Source organism: Zingiber officinale, chromosome 8B (genome assembly GCF_018446385.1).
Source record: "Zingiber officinale cultivar Zhangliang chromosome 8B, Zo_v1.1, whole genome shotgun sequence".
Lineage (NCBI taxonomy): Eukaryota > Viridiplantae > Streptophyta > Magnoliopsida > Zingiberales > Zingiberaceae > Zingiber > Zingiber officinale.
The window spans coordinates 46,719,964-46,737,259 of NC_056001.1; the positions used below are offsets into that span (position 1 = coordinate 46,719,964).

At 36.8% G+C, this 17,296-nt stretch overlaps 1 protein-coding gene across 3 annotated transcripts; it reads left to right on the forward strand.

Moving 5' to 3' along the window:
- The first annotated feature begins 1,612 nt into the window (after positions 1-1,612).
- LOC122015791 (rRNA-processing protein FCF1 homolog) lies at positions 1,613-17,248 on the forward strand. 3 transcript variants are annotated; one of them, XM_042572825.1, is made up of 11 exons: positions 1,613-1,855; positions 1,914-2,002; positions 13,278-13,360; positions 13,429-13,494; positions 13,577-13,682; positions 15,580-15,622; positions 15,743-15,815; positions 15,910-15,997; positions 16,670-16,726; positions 16,802-16,880; positions 16,963-17,248. In XM_042572825.1, exons 3-11 carry the CDS (start codon positions 13,290-13,292, stop codon positions 16,974-16,976), a joined length of 597 nt encoding a protein of 198 aa, XP_042428759.1. In that variant the 5' UTR covers positions 1,613-1,855; positions 1,914-2,002; positions 13,278-13,289; the 3' UTR covers positions 16,977-17,248. The 3 variants fall into 3 exon arrangements, with proteins under 3 accessions (XP_042428759.1, XP_042428761.1, XP_042428760.1); XM_042572827.1 differs by having other exon boundaries at positions 1,946-2,002; XM_042572826.1 differs by lacking the exon at positions 1,914-2,002.
- Positions 17,249-17,296: the final 48 nt, after the last annotated feature.

Consider the following 17,296-nt stretch of genomic DNA (forward strand, 5'->3'; position numbering starts at 1 on the left):
AAAATTTTATTTAATTTAGATAATTAATGATTTCTAAACATGAGATGGACAGAGCATAAACGTATTCATCTTTTATCATATACTAGTGTAATCGTGCACACGCGTTGCATATGTAATATAATAATATATAAATTATTTGGGTCTTTGAAAATCTGAATTGTTTGTATTTTCTAGTGTCACCCTTATAAATCAAGAATTAATTATTTGGGTAAGATTCATTATATCCATACAATAGTGACCACTAAAGAATCTCAGCGACAAACTACTGTAACAGGTTTCCCTATGCAAAAAATTATTTTAATTTAATATTATACTTGTCTTAGTAAAAAAAACTAAAAAAAGTATATTTTTTAACATCGTCGGCCTAAAATATTTATAAAAGCTTCTTTGATCATAGTGTTGTCAATTCTAAGATATGAGACTAAAGAGAACTATATTTTTTTATATAAAACAACCAGAGAAAATTAATGATGAGAAAAATTCATAATAATACGCTGTAGCTGAGTCTCGAACTCTAGATCACTGATTGTTTCGCTTGAGGAATTACTAATAAACCTTGGAATTATTTTTAGTGTAAATAGAAAAAATGACATTAACGTAAATATATTTTAGGCTTCACCAAAATTAATTAGTAAAGGGGGGAGATTTTTAATAAAATAGTAATATATATATATATATATATATATATATATATATATATATATATATATATAGAGTTTTGTTAAAATACGGACCTTGGCATGCGGATTCGTCCGCAACCACAGAATTTGATTTTTTTTAATATTTTGTTTATTTTTTAAATACAACTTCTTCTCTGTTTTTTCTCTTCGTTCTCGCCGAAACGAATGTGCTCACCGCGCCTCCTCGCGCGCCCGCCACCCGCCCTGCCCACTGGCCATCTGCCCACCGCCGGCGGCCTCCGGCCGCCTGGACCCACCCACACTATAGTCCAAGGGGTGAACCCATCGAGGATCGCGACCGGACTCCGGACGCGACCGAACTCCGGATGCTATCGCAATTGGACGCTCGTGACTGGACGCGATCGTGCTAGATTCCGGCGAGATCACAGCCGGAATCCGGCGCGGCCGCAATCGCGACCGGAATCCGGCTGCGATCGCGCCGGAATCCGGCAGCGATCGCGCGCCGGAATCCGGCAGCGATCGCGCGCCGGATTCCGGTCGCGATCGTGTCCGAAATCTGGTGTGATCGCGGCCGGATTCCGGATGCGTCACGACCGAATGCGAGGCGCCGGGCCAGTAGCGGGGGCGGTCGATCGGCGACGGGGCGCGAGGCCAGCTGCGGGGCTGCCGGCCGGCGGCGGGGCGCGAGGGTGGAGCCGAGGTGAGCTTCGGTTGCAAGAACTAAGGAAAGAGAAAAAGTTTCATTAAAAAAAATGGAAAATAAAAAACGGTATTAAAAAAAATGACGTGGTATATATATATATATATTTTGAGCCTATAATCCGGAATTAAAAATATTAAAAAAAATAGATTTTTCTTGATTCTGATATAATAAAATTTTTAAATCAAAATTATCCCTTTTAGATTTACCTTTGAGATAAAATAAACCTAAACATTTTTTAAATTTCATTCCCCTAGATATAATCAAACCCGAGTGGGTTACCGCGTCACATAAAACCCTAGCACAAGCAGCGATCCTCCTCTCGCGCACACGCAGCGATTCCTCCCTCTCGCGGCGATCCTCCCTCTCGCGCAGACGCAGCGTTCCTCCATCTCGCGGCGATCCTCCCTCTCGAGGCGATCTAGCGGCTTTCCCCCTCGCGAAGAACCCTAGCGGCTTCCCCCCTCGAAAGACGTCCCATTCGCGAACATCCCCACTCGCCTTCTTGGAAAAGGTACGATCTTATACACTGTTAATACGTACCTTAGACTTTTGATCATTTTTTTTTACAGTATTATGGGGTAAAGCTCACGAATATTGGCAGAGGGTGGAGAGCAAGAGTGTAGAGCTTGTGAATGGGTGGGAAATAATTCTAGCTAAGGTAGTTTCCTTTAAAAAGTTCACATTTAATTGTTGATCATAATACAGGAGTTGCTTTTACCTGTATTTGTTTCCATAGCAAATCCCATGATGGATTTTGTTGTAAGGTTGCATTGAACAAGTTCAACAGTTCAAAATCTGGTCTACTTGTTAATGATTGTTGCATCATGAAAGACCTGTTTTTTTTCCCATGAAAGAACCCTACCGACATTCGTCATGTTTGTTTTAACATTGTCTTGTTGCCCTTTTGTTTTATGTTCTGTTTAGTTCTTGATGTTTAGTTGCTGTTTAGTTCTTGTTTAGATCTTGCTGTTTAGATCTTGTTGTTTAGCTCTTGCTGTTTAGTTCTTGCTGTTTAGTTGATGTTTAGTACTTGTTTTGGTGCTGTTTAGTTGCTGTTTAGTTCTTGTTTAGTTTTGGTTTAGTTCTTGCAACTTGTAAGTTGAACCTACAAAATCTCTTTCAACTGTTTAATTTTTGTGCAGTTCTTGCTGTAACTTGTTTGTATTGATGATAGTATGTTATTAAGTTTTGTTGTTATATTTATGTTTTTCAGTGTAGTTCTTTTACTTTGACACTGTCCTTACCCAGCATTGGTACATTGCATTTTAACATGCTTGTTATTAAGTTCAATTGGTTAGCATTAAAGGGGCGAAAGAATGGGAGATGGAGAACTCTACTTAATATATTTAGAAGTGATTACAATAATCACAGATAAAAGCTTTGGCTCTATGTGTTCTCACACACAAGTTCATGCTTCATTCATGGACTATTCCTTTTGTCACAACACTTGAAACTAAACACAGGCCCTAGTTATTGACTCACTTATTTCTTGTGCTTCATCTTTATCCGTGGAGCTGTGGAGGTGTTTGATTAGGTGTGTTGGATGGATCAAGTTATCAACCATAACCTTAGTTATGTGATTACCAGGTAATCACCTAATCAATCTGAGACCTGATAATCACACAACTAAGGTTTGCCTCGATGGTAGCTTCACTCACCGTGCATGAACTGTAACAAATATATATATATATATAAGCTAACAGTTGACTACATGCATAGTAATTTCCACTAGTGTTATGTACATATCTCAGCAATTAACTTATAAGTCAATGAAAGGAGAGTGAGTATAAAGTGGAAAGTGGAGATAAGAGAGAGACATGCATGATATTATAATCAAAGAGGGCAACAACAGAATTTACAATTTATATTTTCATGTCATTTGTCTCTTAATTAATGTCATCAGTTTCCTTAATTACTTATTTTTCAACATTTCACACATTATAATGTACTTTATCTAACAATTCAACATAGTTTATTAAGTGGGTGAACGACATGCAATACACTCATCAAGAACGTGTCATATAAGTAAAGGTGAACGACCTGCAATCCCCCTATTTTGAACACATCATGTATAAATATAAATATAAAGGTGAGTAACTGACAACCCACCCGAGAAGGATGCATCGTATATGAGAGTGAATGACTTGTAATCCACTCATAATGAAATGCATCGTATGTATGCACCTATACATAACATAGATCGGGTGAATGATTTGGAATCCTCCCGAAAGAGATGTATCTTATATACATGGGATGAACGGTTTGCAATCCACCCAATACGAAAATACATCAAGTGAATGCACATATACAAGTACATATATAAGTGAACGACTCGCAATCCACCCTAAAAGTGCCTCACAAAAAAGATGAACGATCTGCAATCCATCTTGTGAAGTAAATTTGAATTGGACTCGTCGGGTTGACAACCCCACCAAATAATTTAAGCAGGTTGGGTTGAGATTTCATCAACCCATTTTAAGGTGAGACCAGATGGGGCCTAGACCGACCCTCCTAAGCCCGGGTGGGTTGACAGGTGGGTTGAGAAAAAAATTCTTCTAAAATTTAAAACTAAAGTGGAAAACTCAATGGGTGGAGCTTGACCTGCCTAATCCACAATTCAAACTTCAAATTTTCAACCTTTTCTATATGTATATTTTTTATTTTTTGAAGAGCTCATGGCTTGGCCTGCTTAACCTGCAACCTGCCTTGGATTGAGGATTTCCCAACTTGGCAGGATGGTTGGCCGACCCACCTCACCTCGCCATAGGATGGATTTTTGGTAGGTCGGTCCACCCCACCACGGGTTGACTCGTTTGACAACACTAGATGCCTCACATAAGATTAAGGAGAACGGTCTGCAATCCACTTCGTGAGGAAAAATCATCTCAATTTGGCCAAAGCCTATGAACGCACAGAAAGAATCAAAAGTCCTTTTTAAAGCACAAAGCAAATGCTCTATATTTATATAGAAAAATATTTTTATTACTAACCTTGTATAAATAATCTCATAATTTTTATAAAGTAGAACTGAAATTCACACAAGGTTTTACATTTGTTTCTCCGTTTACTTAGTTGACAGTTATGTAATTTCTTATTAGCATTAAGCTAGAGCCCTCTCATATTTCTCATAACTATATTGACATAATCATTTATGATATTAATCCACTCTTAATTTCTCAAAATAATCTAAGTTATCCCTTTTAAGGCTCATTAATAAATTTTGGAAGAGTAACAACAAAAAGGCTATGAAAAGACAAGCAAATATAAATGACAAGATTAAGCAAATAGAGATATATAAAAGCATGCAATTTATTATTTCCAACAGATATACTGAAATTATTAGTTATTTATTATCATAAACCCTTAGATGACTTGTAACAGTAACCAACATTTGAAATAAAATTTTAATATACTTTCTAATCCAATAGAAAGATCCTTTGAATCGAATCAGAATCAAGTTTAAGTGGGGCATTCCTTAAGTAATTTAGCACCGCATATATTCAAGTTACACTGAATGATGTATGTTAATCATGCACTAATGTGAAGGGATCAAGTAAGAAAACTCCATCTGAATTGAAGGGTATTTGCAGTGAAAGGCAAGGAGAGGGATAAAGAGGGATCAGGCGAGATCTCATCTGAAATTAATGAACGACGAGTGTGAGAGCACCGATTGGGAGAGGGAATTGGAAGGAGTCAGGGATTTGGAATAAAATCTGGCGAGCGGGGCGGCGCCGGTTGGTAGAGGGATTAGGAAGGGGGAGTCGGGGATTTGGAAAAAATAAAAACTCTAATTAAACTCTATATATAAATCAGTTTTAAAATTGATATATATATATATATATATAAACCTATAAATGAGCTTCTATTTAATTGTAAAAGCAGTGAAGATGACGAGTGACTGAGAACCCAAAACAATCGGAGACAAAAGTTTGCCTAAGTAACGAGCACAATGACCAATGCGCCAAACATTACTCACCTTAGAACATCGTCGAGAACATCGTCGGAGACAAAGTATAGTTTTCCTTAGTTATCCCTACTAGCTCTGACTTCGATATGTTGCAGTAGCTCAGGCGGCCCGTAATTCTTCCAATCATCCTAAGGAAGTCCTGGAACGAACTTATCTATGTTTTCCTACTTGTAGGTTCTTGAATAACTCTGGCAGAGACGATGACTGGTTGAGGAGATGAGTAGTGGACAACGCCGAAGGTTCCAGGCGGTGAGGACATGGGCTGAGGCGGCGACGACAGAAGGAGATTTGAAAAGAGAAAAGTCCTAAGGTTTAGGTATATGATGGGGTTGAATTTGAACCGGCTTTATTTTGCAATGACTAGTTTGACCATAAATAGCTTTGTTTATCGGGGAAAAAATCATCTAATATTGTTCTTTAATTAGCAAAATGCAAAAATTCGAAATTTGATTTGAAATATTTTAATTAATTCAGTAGATTTTAAATTAATATATATTAATTACCATGAAAATGATAAATAAATTAAAATAATTCTAAAATTATTATTTTCCCTTTAATCAGTCATATAATTTAATATTTTATATGATTTATTTATTAATTTCTTCTTATTTTTAGTTTTTTACTATTTAATTTTCTATTATTAATATACACTTCTCTTTTATATGTTTTTATTTTTTATAAAATATCTTTTTAATAAAAAAATAAATTTTAAGTATTTAGGTTGAACTTGGCATACAGACACATAGTAGTCATGCCCAAGGCTAAGACCTAGCCTAGTTCGGCACAATCTTAGAGCGGGATCAAGTTGTGCTTGACTCAGCCCATGGGCAAAGCCTCCCTTGCCTTGCTCACGGACCAAGTAGACTAGGCATGATATGATCGAAATATTATTAGGTTAACTCAAAAAATTGAAACATTGAATTTACTCTGATCCAAATAATAAAATCCTTGTTCTTCCTTTTGTCATTGTTGTCCTTATTAGAGGAAGAAATTGGAGTGGGAGTAGGGGGATCCATCCTGACTCTATTCTAGTACATTTCATTAACAATTCTCTAGTGGTGTAATCATGTCTTAAATGATGTAGTTCCCATGGAATATCCAATTGGTTAGAGGGTGGCAGGCTTGTTACAATAGGGCAAAGGATCAATTTTCGACGGATGCATGTCCTCAGGGAAAAATACCTCTCCCGCCCCTAGCTAACTTGACAGTCGGCTATAAGCTGATCCTGTAATTTATCTCCCTTTATATAACCTAGGACGGATTGTGAGAGGTGCCTAAGATGAGCGTAATCACCTTTTGTTATAATGTCTTAAATGACTAAATTTGACCATGTGGATTTGATGAATTTTGTAAAGGTTTAAAGTTAGGTTCATATGGATTTACTCATATTGTGTGTCAAATTACTTGACAGTTACATTGTATGAGTGATGGATGAAGTTCAAGTTGATCGAAGTCGACCGAACATTAGGTAAAAAAGAAAGTCCAACAAAAATTGATAGATGGGTGAAGTTCAAGTTAGTCAAGATCAATCGAACATTTGGTAATTTAAAGTCCTATGGGTACTTGCAAATTTTAAAGTAAATAAGCCTTTGTTTGGATGGGGTGAGGGGAGGTTTATTAATGGAAAGGAAAGGAAAGGAAAGGGAGGGGAAGGAAATGAAAAGGATGGTAACTTCCTTATACCTCAATTTGGGGTATAAGGAAATAAGCCATTTGAGGGATAAGGGAGGGTAAAAGTTCTCTTTCCCTCCCCTCACCTCCTTCCCTCACCTTCTTTCAAAAAACAAAGTGTAAAAGTTACTTTTCCATTACTTACCCTTCCCTTACCTTCTCCCAAACAGACCATAAGAGTTAGCAAATAACAAAGACTTGAAGGTGAAACCTCTTGACAGATGAGAAGACTTGGTAAGTGAAGTTTAGTCAAATACCTGGCAAATAAGGAAATATGGAAATAATGCCTCTTAGCAAATGGGAAGACACAGTAGATTAAGGTTGACTAAGATCATATCATGTAAGTTTCTAAAGGTAAACCCCTAGGGCGTAGCGTAGATGGTGGGCGTATGACATCTCTAGCGTATTGGCCAGTGGTTGATTATCAGGAAATGATGACCACCATGCACCTAATGCATATGTACCTGCATTTACCTCTTTCCATATCTGTAGGACCAGTCCGAGGGGAGCCGTTATGGTAGTGGTTCTACCTTTTTTCTAAAGGTAAACTCTTGAAATGGAAGTTTTGAAAGACTAGTTTTCTTACTTAGGTGAAGACTTAATTGAGCCAAAAACTAGGAGTTAATCAACTATTTTACAATCATTCGATTGATATGATTAGTCAACTAGAGAGTGTACTAAAGGTAGAAAACTTTTGATAGGAAGAGATGTTGCCAAAAGTTTAACAACTTCAAATGTGAGGAACAAAGGATAAAGTTTATGTCACAAATCAATGAGTTTTCATGCCCCCTTCAAATTTGTTGTCCTTTCGACAACAAGAAAGAATAGCCAAGATTTGTGGGAGATCACTGTAAGCTTTTACATGCTTCGAATTTTGTGTATTTTATGCATTAGAAATGCTACAATGGTATCAGAGCAAATTTTAGTTCTAAAAGCATGAAACTCTCGGAGTTGGCTCTGTCATGTTCTTTCGTCGCCTATTGCCGCGCCAGGCGAGATAGTGGCAGAGATTTATAGGCGTCTCTGCCACTATCTCGCCTGGCGCAGCAGCAGGTGACGGAAGAACATGATAGAGCCAACTCCGGGAGTTTCATGCTTTTAGAACTAAAATTTGCTCTGATACCATTGTAGCATTTATAATGCCTGAAATGCATAAAATTTGAAGCCTGTAAAAACTTATAGTGATCTCCCACAGATCTTGGTTCTTCTTACTTGTTGTCAAAAGGACAAACCAAACTCCAACTCACCTTGAATGTTCACGGCCAATTACTAAAACTAGCCCCTCTCTCCAGTAACTCCAACCAACCCTTGGGACGCACGTGCCTATATAGGCACTTGTGCAGTCACTGAAACTTGTGCACAAAATGCAGAAGTGGGTGGTAACCGCAACCACATTTGCACAACGTGTAGACGTGGGTGCTATTGCCAAGAGTATAGCCCTGGATCGATTCTCAACGACAAAAAGTCTAGATCCTACTTAATAAGATCCGCGACACCCTTACATAGAGGTCTCAGAGATCTTTGAGGGGGCATGAAAACTCCTAAATTTGTGACTCATAAACTTTATCCCTTGTTCTTCAAATTTGAAGTTGTTATACTTTTGGCAACATCTCTTCCTATCAGAAGTTTTCTACCTTTATTGCACTCTCTAGTTGACTAATCATATCAATCGAATGATTGAAAAATAGTTGATCAACTCCTAGTTTTTGGCTCAATTAAGTCTTCGACTAAGTAAGAAAACTAGTCTTTCAAAACTCCCATTTCAAGAGTTTACCTTTAGAAAAAAGGTAGATCCACTACCATAACGACTCCCCTCGGATTAGTCCTATAGATATGGAAGGAGGTAAATGCAGGTACATATGCGTTAGGCGCATGGTGGGGTGAATCCAGGTCATCATTTCCTGAGAATCGACCACTGACCATTATGTTAGAGATGTCATACATCCACCGTCTGCGCTACGCCTTAGGGGTTTACCTTTGTAGAGTTACACGGAATGATCTTAGTCAACCTTAATCTATTGAGTCTTCCCATTTGCTAAGAGGTATTATTTCCAGATTTCTTTATTTGCCAGGTATTTGACTGAACTTGACTTTCCAGGACTTCTCATTTGTCAAGAGGTTTCACCTTCAAGTCCTTGTTATTTGCTAACTCTTATGGTCTCTTTGGGAGGAGGTTAGGGAAGGGTAAGTAATGGAAAAGTAACTTTTACCCCCTTTTTTTTGGAAGAAGGTGAGGGAAGGAGGTGAGGGGAGGGAAAGAGAACTTTTACCTCCCTTATCCCTCAAATGACTTATTTCCTTATACCCCAAATTGAACTTTAAAATTTGCAAGTACCCATAGGACTTTAAATTACCAAATGCTCGATTGATCTTGACCAACTTGAACTTCACCCATCTATCAATTTTTATTGGACTTTCCTTTTTACCTAATGTTCGGTCGACTTCGATCAACTTGAACTTCGTTCATCACTCATACAATGTAAATGTCAAGTAATCTGACACACAATATGAGTAAATTCATTTGAACCTAACTTTAAACCTTTATGAAATTCATCAAATCCATATGGTCAAACTCGGTCATTTAAGGCATTGTAACAAAATGTGATTACTCTCATCTTAGGCGCCCCTCACAATCCGTCCCAGGTTATACGACGGGAAGTAAATTACGGGATCAGCTTATAGCCGACCACGAAGTTAGCTAGGGGCGGGAGGGGGTCCTGAGGGCATGCGCCCATCGAAAATTGATCCTTTGCCCTATTGTAACATGTCTGCCACCTTCTAACCAATTGGGTATTCCATGGGGACTCCATCATTTAAGACATGATTATACCACTAGAGAATTGTTAATGAAATGTACTAGAATAGAGTAAGGATGGATGCTCCTACTTCCACTCCATTTTCTTTCTCTAATAAGGAACAACAATGACAAAAGGAAGAACAAGGATTTTATTATTTGGATCAGAGTAAATTCTATGTTTCAATTTTTTGAGTTAACCTAATAATATTTCGATCATATCATGCCTAGTCTACTTGGTCCGTGAGCAAGGCAAGGGAGCCTTTGCCCATGGGCTGAGTCAAGCACAACTAGATCCCGCTCTAAGATTGTGCCGAACTAGGCTAGGTCTTGGCTTTGGGCATGACTCACATTTTGAATCCGTTGCCAAGTTCAACGTAAATACTTAAAATTTATTTTTTTATTAAAAAAATAAATTTTAAAAAATAAAAACATATAAAAGAGAAGTATATATCAATAATAGAAAATTAAATAGTAAAAAAACTAAAAATAAGAAGAAATAAATAAATAAATCAAATAAAATATTAAATTATATGACTGATTAAAGGGAAAATAATAATTTTAGAATTATTTTAATTTATTTATAATTTTCATGGTAATTAATATATATTAAGTTAAAATCTACTGAATTAATTAAAATATTTCAAATCAAATTTCGAATTTTTGCATTTTGCTAATTAAAGAACAATATTAGATGATTTTTTCCCTGATAAACAACGATATTTATGGTCAAACTAGTCTTTGCAAAATAAAGCCGGTTCAAATTCAACCCCATCATATACCTAACCCTTGGGACTTTTCTCTTTTCAAATCTCCTTCGGTCGTCGCCGCCTCAGCCCAGGTCCTCATCGCTTGGAACCTTCGGCGCCATCCGCTACTCATCTTCTCGACCAGTCATCGCCTCTGTCGAAGTTATTCAAGAACCTGCAGTAGGAGAATGTAGATAAGTTCATTCGAGGACTTTCTTAGGACGATTGGAAGAATTACGCACCGCCCAAGCTGCCGCAACATATCGAAGACAAACCTAGTAGGGATACCTAAGGAAAACTGTACTGCCTCCGACAACGTTCTCGACGAAGTTCCAAGGTGAGTAATGCTTTGCGCATTGGTCATTGTGTTCGTTACTTAGGCAAACTTTTCTCTTTGATTTTTTTAGATTATCAGTCACTCGTCATTTTCACTGCTTTTATAATTAAATAGAAGCTCATTTATAGGTTTTCGTGTATCTATATATATATATATCAATTTTAAAACTGATTTATATATTGAGTTTAATTAGGGTTTTTATTTTTTCCAAATCCCCGACTCCCCCTTCCTATTCCCTCTACCAATTGGCGCCGCTCACCTCCGCCCTTGCTCGTCGGATTTTATTCCAAATCCCTGACTCCCCTTCCAATTTCCTTTCCCAATCGGCGCTCTCACACTTGTCGTTTGTTACTTTCAGGTGAGATTTCGCTTGGCCCCTATCTATCCCTCTCCTTACCTTTCACTGCAGATACCCTTCGATTCAGGTGGAGTTTTCTTACTTTATCCCTTCACCTTATTGCATGATTAACATACTCCATTAGGTGTAACTTGAATATATGCGGTGCTAAATTATTAAGGAATGCCCCCACTTAAACTTGATTCTGATTCAATTCAAAGGACCTTTCTGTTGGATTAGAAAGTAGATTAAAACTTTATTTCAAATGTTGCTTACTGTTGCAAGTCATCTAAGGGTTTATGATAATAAGTAACAAATATTTTCAGTATATCTGTTGGAAATAATAAATTGCATGTTTTATATATCTCTATTTGCTTAATATTGTCATTTATATTTGCTTGTCTTTTCATAGCCTTTTTGTTGTTACTCTTCCAAAATTTATTAATTAGTCTTAAAAGAGATAAGAAATATGAGAGGGCTCTAGCTCAATGCTAATAAGAAATTACATAACTCTCAACTAAGTGAATGGAGAAACAAATGTAAAACCTTGTGTGAACTTCGGTTCTACTCTATAAAAGTTATGAGATTATTTATACAAGGTTAGTAATAAAAATATTTTTCTATATAAATATAGAGCATTTGCTCCGTGCTTTAAAAAGGACTTTCGGTTCTTTCTGTGTGTTCATAGGCTTCGGCCAAATTGAGATGATTTTTCCTCATGGAGTGGATTGCGAACCGTTCTTCTTAATCTTATGTGAGGCACCTAGTGCTGTCAAATGGACCAATCCGTGCATCCTATGGCGAGGTGAGGCGGGCCGGCCAACCATCCTGCCAAGTTGGGAAATCCTCAATCCAAGACAGGCTGTGGGTTAGGCGGGCCAAGCCATGAGCTCTTCAAAATATATATATATATATAGAAAAGGTTGAAAATTTAAAGTTTGAATTGTGGATTAGGCAGGTCAACCTCATGAGCCCATTGAGTTTTTCACTTTAGTTTTAAATTTTAGAAGATTTTTTTTCTCAACCCATGCGGGCTTAGGCGGGTCGGTCTAGGTCTCGTCTTGTCTCACCTTAAAATGGGTTGATGAATTCTCAACCCAACCTACTTATATTGTTTGGTGGGGCAGTCCAACCTGACGGGTCCAACTCAAATTCATCTCACGGGATGGATTGCAGATCGTTCATCTTTTTTTTAAGGCACTTTTAGGGTGGATTGCGAGTCGTTCACTTATATATGTACTTGTATATGTGCATTCACTTGATGTACTTTCGTATTGGGTAGATTGTAAACCGTTCATCCCATGTATATAAGATATATCTCCTTTGGGTGGATTCTAGGTCGTTCACCCGATCTATGCTATCTATATGTGCATACGTACGATGCATTTCATTATGAGTAGATTACGAGTCATTCACTCTCATATACGATGCATCCTTCTTGGGTGGGTTGTCAGTTGCTCACTTTTATATTTATATTTATACATGATGTGTTCAAAATAGGGTGATTGTAGGCCGTTCACCTTTACTGATATGACACGTTCTTGATGAGTGTATTGCATGTCGTTTACCCACTTAATAAACTATGTTGAATTGTCAAATAAAGTACATTATAATATGTATCTTTATTGATATGACACGTTCTTGATGAGTGTATTGCATGTCGTTCACCCACTTAATAAACTATGTTGAATTGTCCGATAAAGTACGTTATAATGTGTGAAATGTTGAAAAATGAGAAATTATGGAGACTGATGACATTAATTAAGTGACGAATGACATGAACATATAAATTGTAAATTATGTTGTTGCCCTCTTTGATTATATTATCATGCACGTCATTCTCTTATCTCCACTTTCCACTTTATACTCACTCTCCTTTCATTGTCTTTTGAGTTAATTGCTGAGATATGTACGTAACACTAGTGGAAATTACTATGCATGTATTCGCAGTGAGTGAAGCCAAGCCTAGCTCGTACGAGGCATGACAAAAAACTCTCATGATTTTTTGAGTCTCATTAGATATATGTGATGCGAATAGATGCACAATTAGTTTTAATAAATGTTCTTCTTCAAAGTAGTGTACTGCAGTGATGGGGCGAGCGAAGAAAGGTCCTAAGTTTGCAGTCACAAAGAGGCTTATCGGTCCTAAAACCCTCAGGAAGTAAGTGAAAAGCTCATTTTGTTGTGCTCCTCTTTGTATGTTATAATATTTCTGAATTTTAATTTTAGATACAAGGAAGAGGTGTTGAATCCTAAAAAGAAGGATCTTGAAAAGGAGAAACTTCCTCGCAATGTGTACGCATATGTTATTCATTGTATCAATGTTTTTCTTCCTACAATTATTCTTTCTTATTATTTTTCTCTTTGTGTTTTGAAGGCCGGGTGTTTCCTCTGCATTGGTCTTCACATACAATGCTGCTATTTGCCCACCTTACAGGGTTATTGTGGACACCAATTTCATTAACTTCTCTATCCAAAATAAGGTGCCTTTCTTTATGCATTATGGCCTTCAATGTTGGTTTTGCCTATGTGTAATAAAAAGTAATATAATTTTGTTTTCTCAGTGTAAGCAAAATTATTCTGATTGATAGTTGGCTTGATATCCATCTCTCTGTTTTCTGTTGAGAAACTAGAATATAGTTTCAGTGCATGCTGGCCTCAGATTATCTCAGTAGGAGCTTGTAGATAATAATGAACCACTAATTGAGGGTTTCTTTACATAGTGCCAGTGAGAATGTCACATCCTAATTTTTGATGGGCTTATGGATGATGTCACTTGTTTACAACTTTCAGTAGTTATCCCAACATGAATATTTAGTTATTTGTGTTTTTTTTTGAAATCTTGTTTATATGTAACTGTAAGTTATTCCTTTTCTACTTTATGCCCCTCTCAACTTGGTAATTGATTAAGTTCTAAGGTTTCTCTTTAGAGTTTCCCATTATGCTCTTCACTCCCAATTGGAAGTTCCGTTGCAAAGGGAACATGGTAAAATGCATACCAAGTGGCATCCTTATCATTGAGAATACAAGATCCAATACTCTCCACATCACCAATCACCTTGTCTGACTATCCCATCTACAGTCTGGGATCCTTGACGAGCTTGATTATTGCATGCTAAACTCATCTGATTTCTCAGCAAGAGTGCACGTGCTTGGTTGCCTTGACCCAAATTGACAAGTACATATGCATCTCCATCGTCTTCACCAAAAATGTTTGGCTCAAGGTCTGAAAGGTCATCAGCCAGGTGGCTTACCACTTCATGCATGTTAGCACCAATATGGTCTATGTCAAGATCAATGAGGATACTATTATCAACAACCATGAGGCCTTACAGTTACTACCCACCAACTCCTACACTGCCTCCAAGACAAACACATAATCCTTGTCTTATCTTAGAATTAGTCCTATAGCCTTCCTTTCCTCACTACGTGCGACAACAATGTCTATAATTCCAACCAATTTTAGAGAAATTGGTCCCTAAGTTAATTCTCAAGGACAACACGTCACCATCCCAAAAGTATCCGTCTCATGCAATAAACAAATGACCCATAAATGTAGTCTCCTCCCATCGGTACACATCGCTTGGCCTATATGTAGAGATCTTAGTCTCTTTTTGTTTGCAGCACTTCTATCAATTTCTTTATCCATTGCATTTTTTAAAAAATGGTTGTTTATTTTTCTCTTCTACCATGTTTCTCTGTCTTTCTCGCTTTTTCAAGTAAATGCTATATGGTGAAGTCATTGCTGTAGACCCTATTGAATCTAATTTTTTTTCTAATGCTATCTCTCATCTTGTTGTTATTAATATTATTTACATATTGTTATCAATATTATTTACATATTAATAGTGAGAACAAATTGATGCTTGACAGTGTCTGTTATCATTTCATCAGTTCTTAAATAGTGGTTGGTGAAACTTGAGGACATTGTGTTAGTTGGCATTGCCAACATTTCTTTTTTGCAATTAACAAGAATAACATTATTTGCTTGCTCAATTCAAAGATGGTAAATATAATTGTATTGTATATGGCCATTCTAGCTGAGACTACTAGGTGGCTGGAGAAATTAGTATTGTTAATTTTGCTAACTTTTCATTCAGTAGAAATATCTATCAGAACCTTGTTGAAGCACAATTTATTCATGTGTTATTTATTAATCAAAATGTCGACTGCTTGATAATTTCTTTCATATAGATGATATGTGTTGGCTCTTCAGGAATGTTTGTGATAGTAGTAGAAACATGTATAGTTGAAAATGCTCTAGTTCATCTTTGCAAATCTTAATTTCATGTTATGTTTGTAAGGGATCTTATTCCTCTAGAATATATGATATTTTTCTTTATTGGTTATCTTTGCTGATTGCTTTGTTAATGGTTCTAGTTGGATTTGGAGAAAGGCATGATGGATTGCCTCTATGCTAAATGTAAGTTGTCTTTTAGAGAGGACCGTGCCTTCCTATTTTGTTTATATTAGGATTATTTGGTCATCTTAGCACCTTTATCTATCTTATAAAGAAATTGTTACACTCATGTTTGTACTGTAGGCACTCCATGCATCACAGATTGTGTTATGGCTGAGCTTGAAAAGTTGGGACAGAAGTATCGTGTGGCTTTAAGGTAACTTCTTTTTTTTCTTCATCAATTTCCTAAAATATATAATTCAATTTTACCTATGTAATGGTTAATTAGATGTATTTTTTTTCTTTTAAAGGATTGCCAAAGATCCTAGATTTGATAGGTTACCATGTACACATAAAGGGACTTATGCTGATGATTGCATCGTTGACAGGGTTACTCAGGTTTGCAACAAACTAATTTATAGCACTTAGAATTAGATCACTCAATTTTTAGCAATATTATTTCATGGACTCGTTATCTTCTTGCTATGTTTGTACAAAGTTGCAAGTTCCGATACATATTCTTGTAAACACCAATTTCTGCTTCCTTTTTCCATTTGAAAGTTCATCAAATGTTTCAGTTATTTGTTAAATTTAGTAGTATTTGGCTTAGGCACTGAGCCCATGTTAACCAAATCTCTTCCTGTCTAAGTTTACTGCCGACTTGTTTAGCTAAGTTTATCAATTTCCTTGGCACTACTGCACCATAGGGTCTGAGTCGAATTGAACCATCCCTTAGGTTTACCCAGTTTGATCTTGTCAACCAATGCGACTATTACAAACCTGGTATTTTCAGTGTTTAAGGATTCAATTGTATTCAGGATCTGGTATTTTATAGATAGACGAGGATATTGTCATTCATCTTATTGTGGCATTTGATATGCCAAAATGTGTTTCTAAAGTCTCACCAATTTGCCCTACAGAAAGTTACTGTTTCTATAAATTTTTATAAAATTGATCTCCATTTTTGTCGGAAACCTCTCCTGGCTTTAATATCCTTAACTGTTTTCTCCCTTGTATATTCTCCACCCTTTTTATCTTCTTGTATTGAGGATTCCACCTTATCATGTACAGCACAAATGCTATATTGTTGCAACATGCGATAGAGACTTGAAGCGAAGGATACGCAAGGTATAGGCCTAAAATTGTATTTGCAGTACTGTTTTACCCTATTACTATGCTCTAAAAAGTGCAAGGCTTAAGCAGATTCCCGGAGTGCCTATCATGTACATTACCAGACACAGGTATTCGATAGAGAAACTACCTGAAGCAACTATTGGCGGAGGTAGAATTCTTTTAATGTTTAATTCATTCTTCATTTGAGCACTGAACATGTCTTAAAAATGGCTCTTTTATCATCGACACAGCGCCGCGGTATTGAACAACTTCTTTCAGTACATGGGGCTTCTTCCTGAGTCAGATAATTTTATGCATTGGCCATTACGAATAAACAGAGCCAACCTGTGGGTCTTTGGGTTGTTTGTAGCTAGTAAAGCCTTGAAGGCGTTCATGTATCAACTTATAGTTAATCGAAATGTCTGACACTAAGCTATGCGGAGATTAGGAAAAACAATGGTGATTACCACTGAAACTGAACTAAGCTTATTAATTATGTGGGTTATGATTATGAAAGTGTTTCAGAATTGGATTGAATCGTTTGGTTGAAACGTCTGTCTCAAGACATGAAAGCCAATTTGTTTC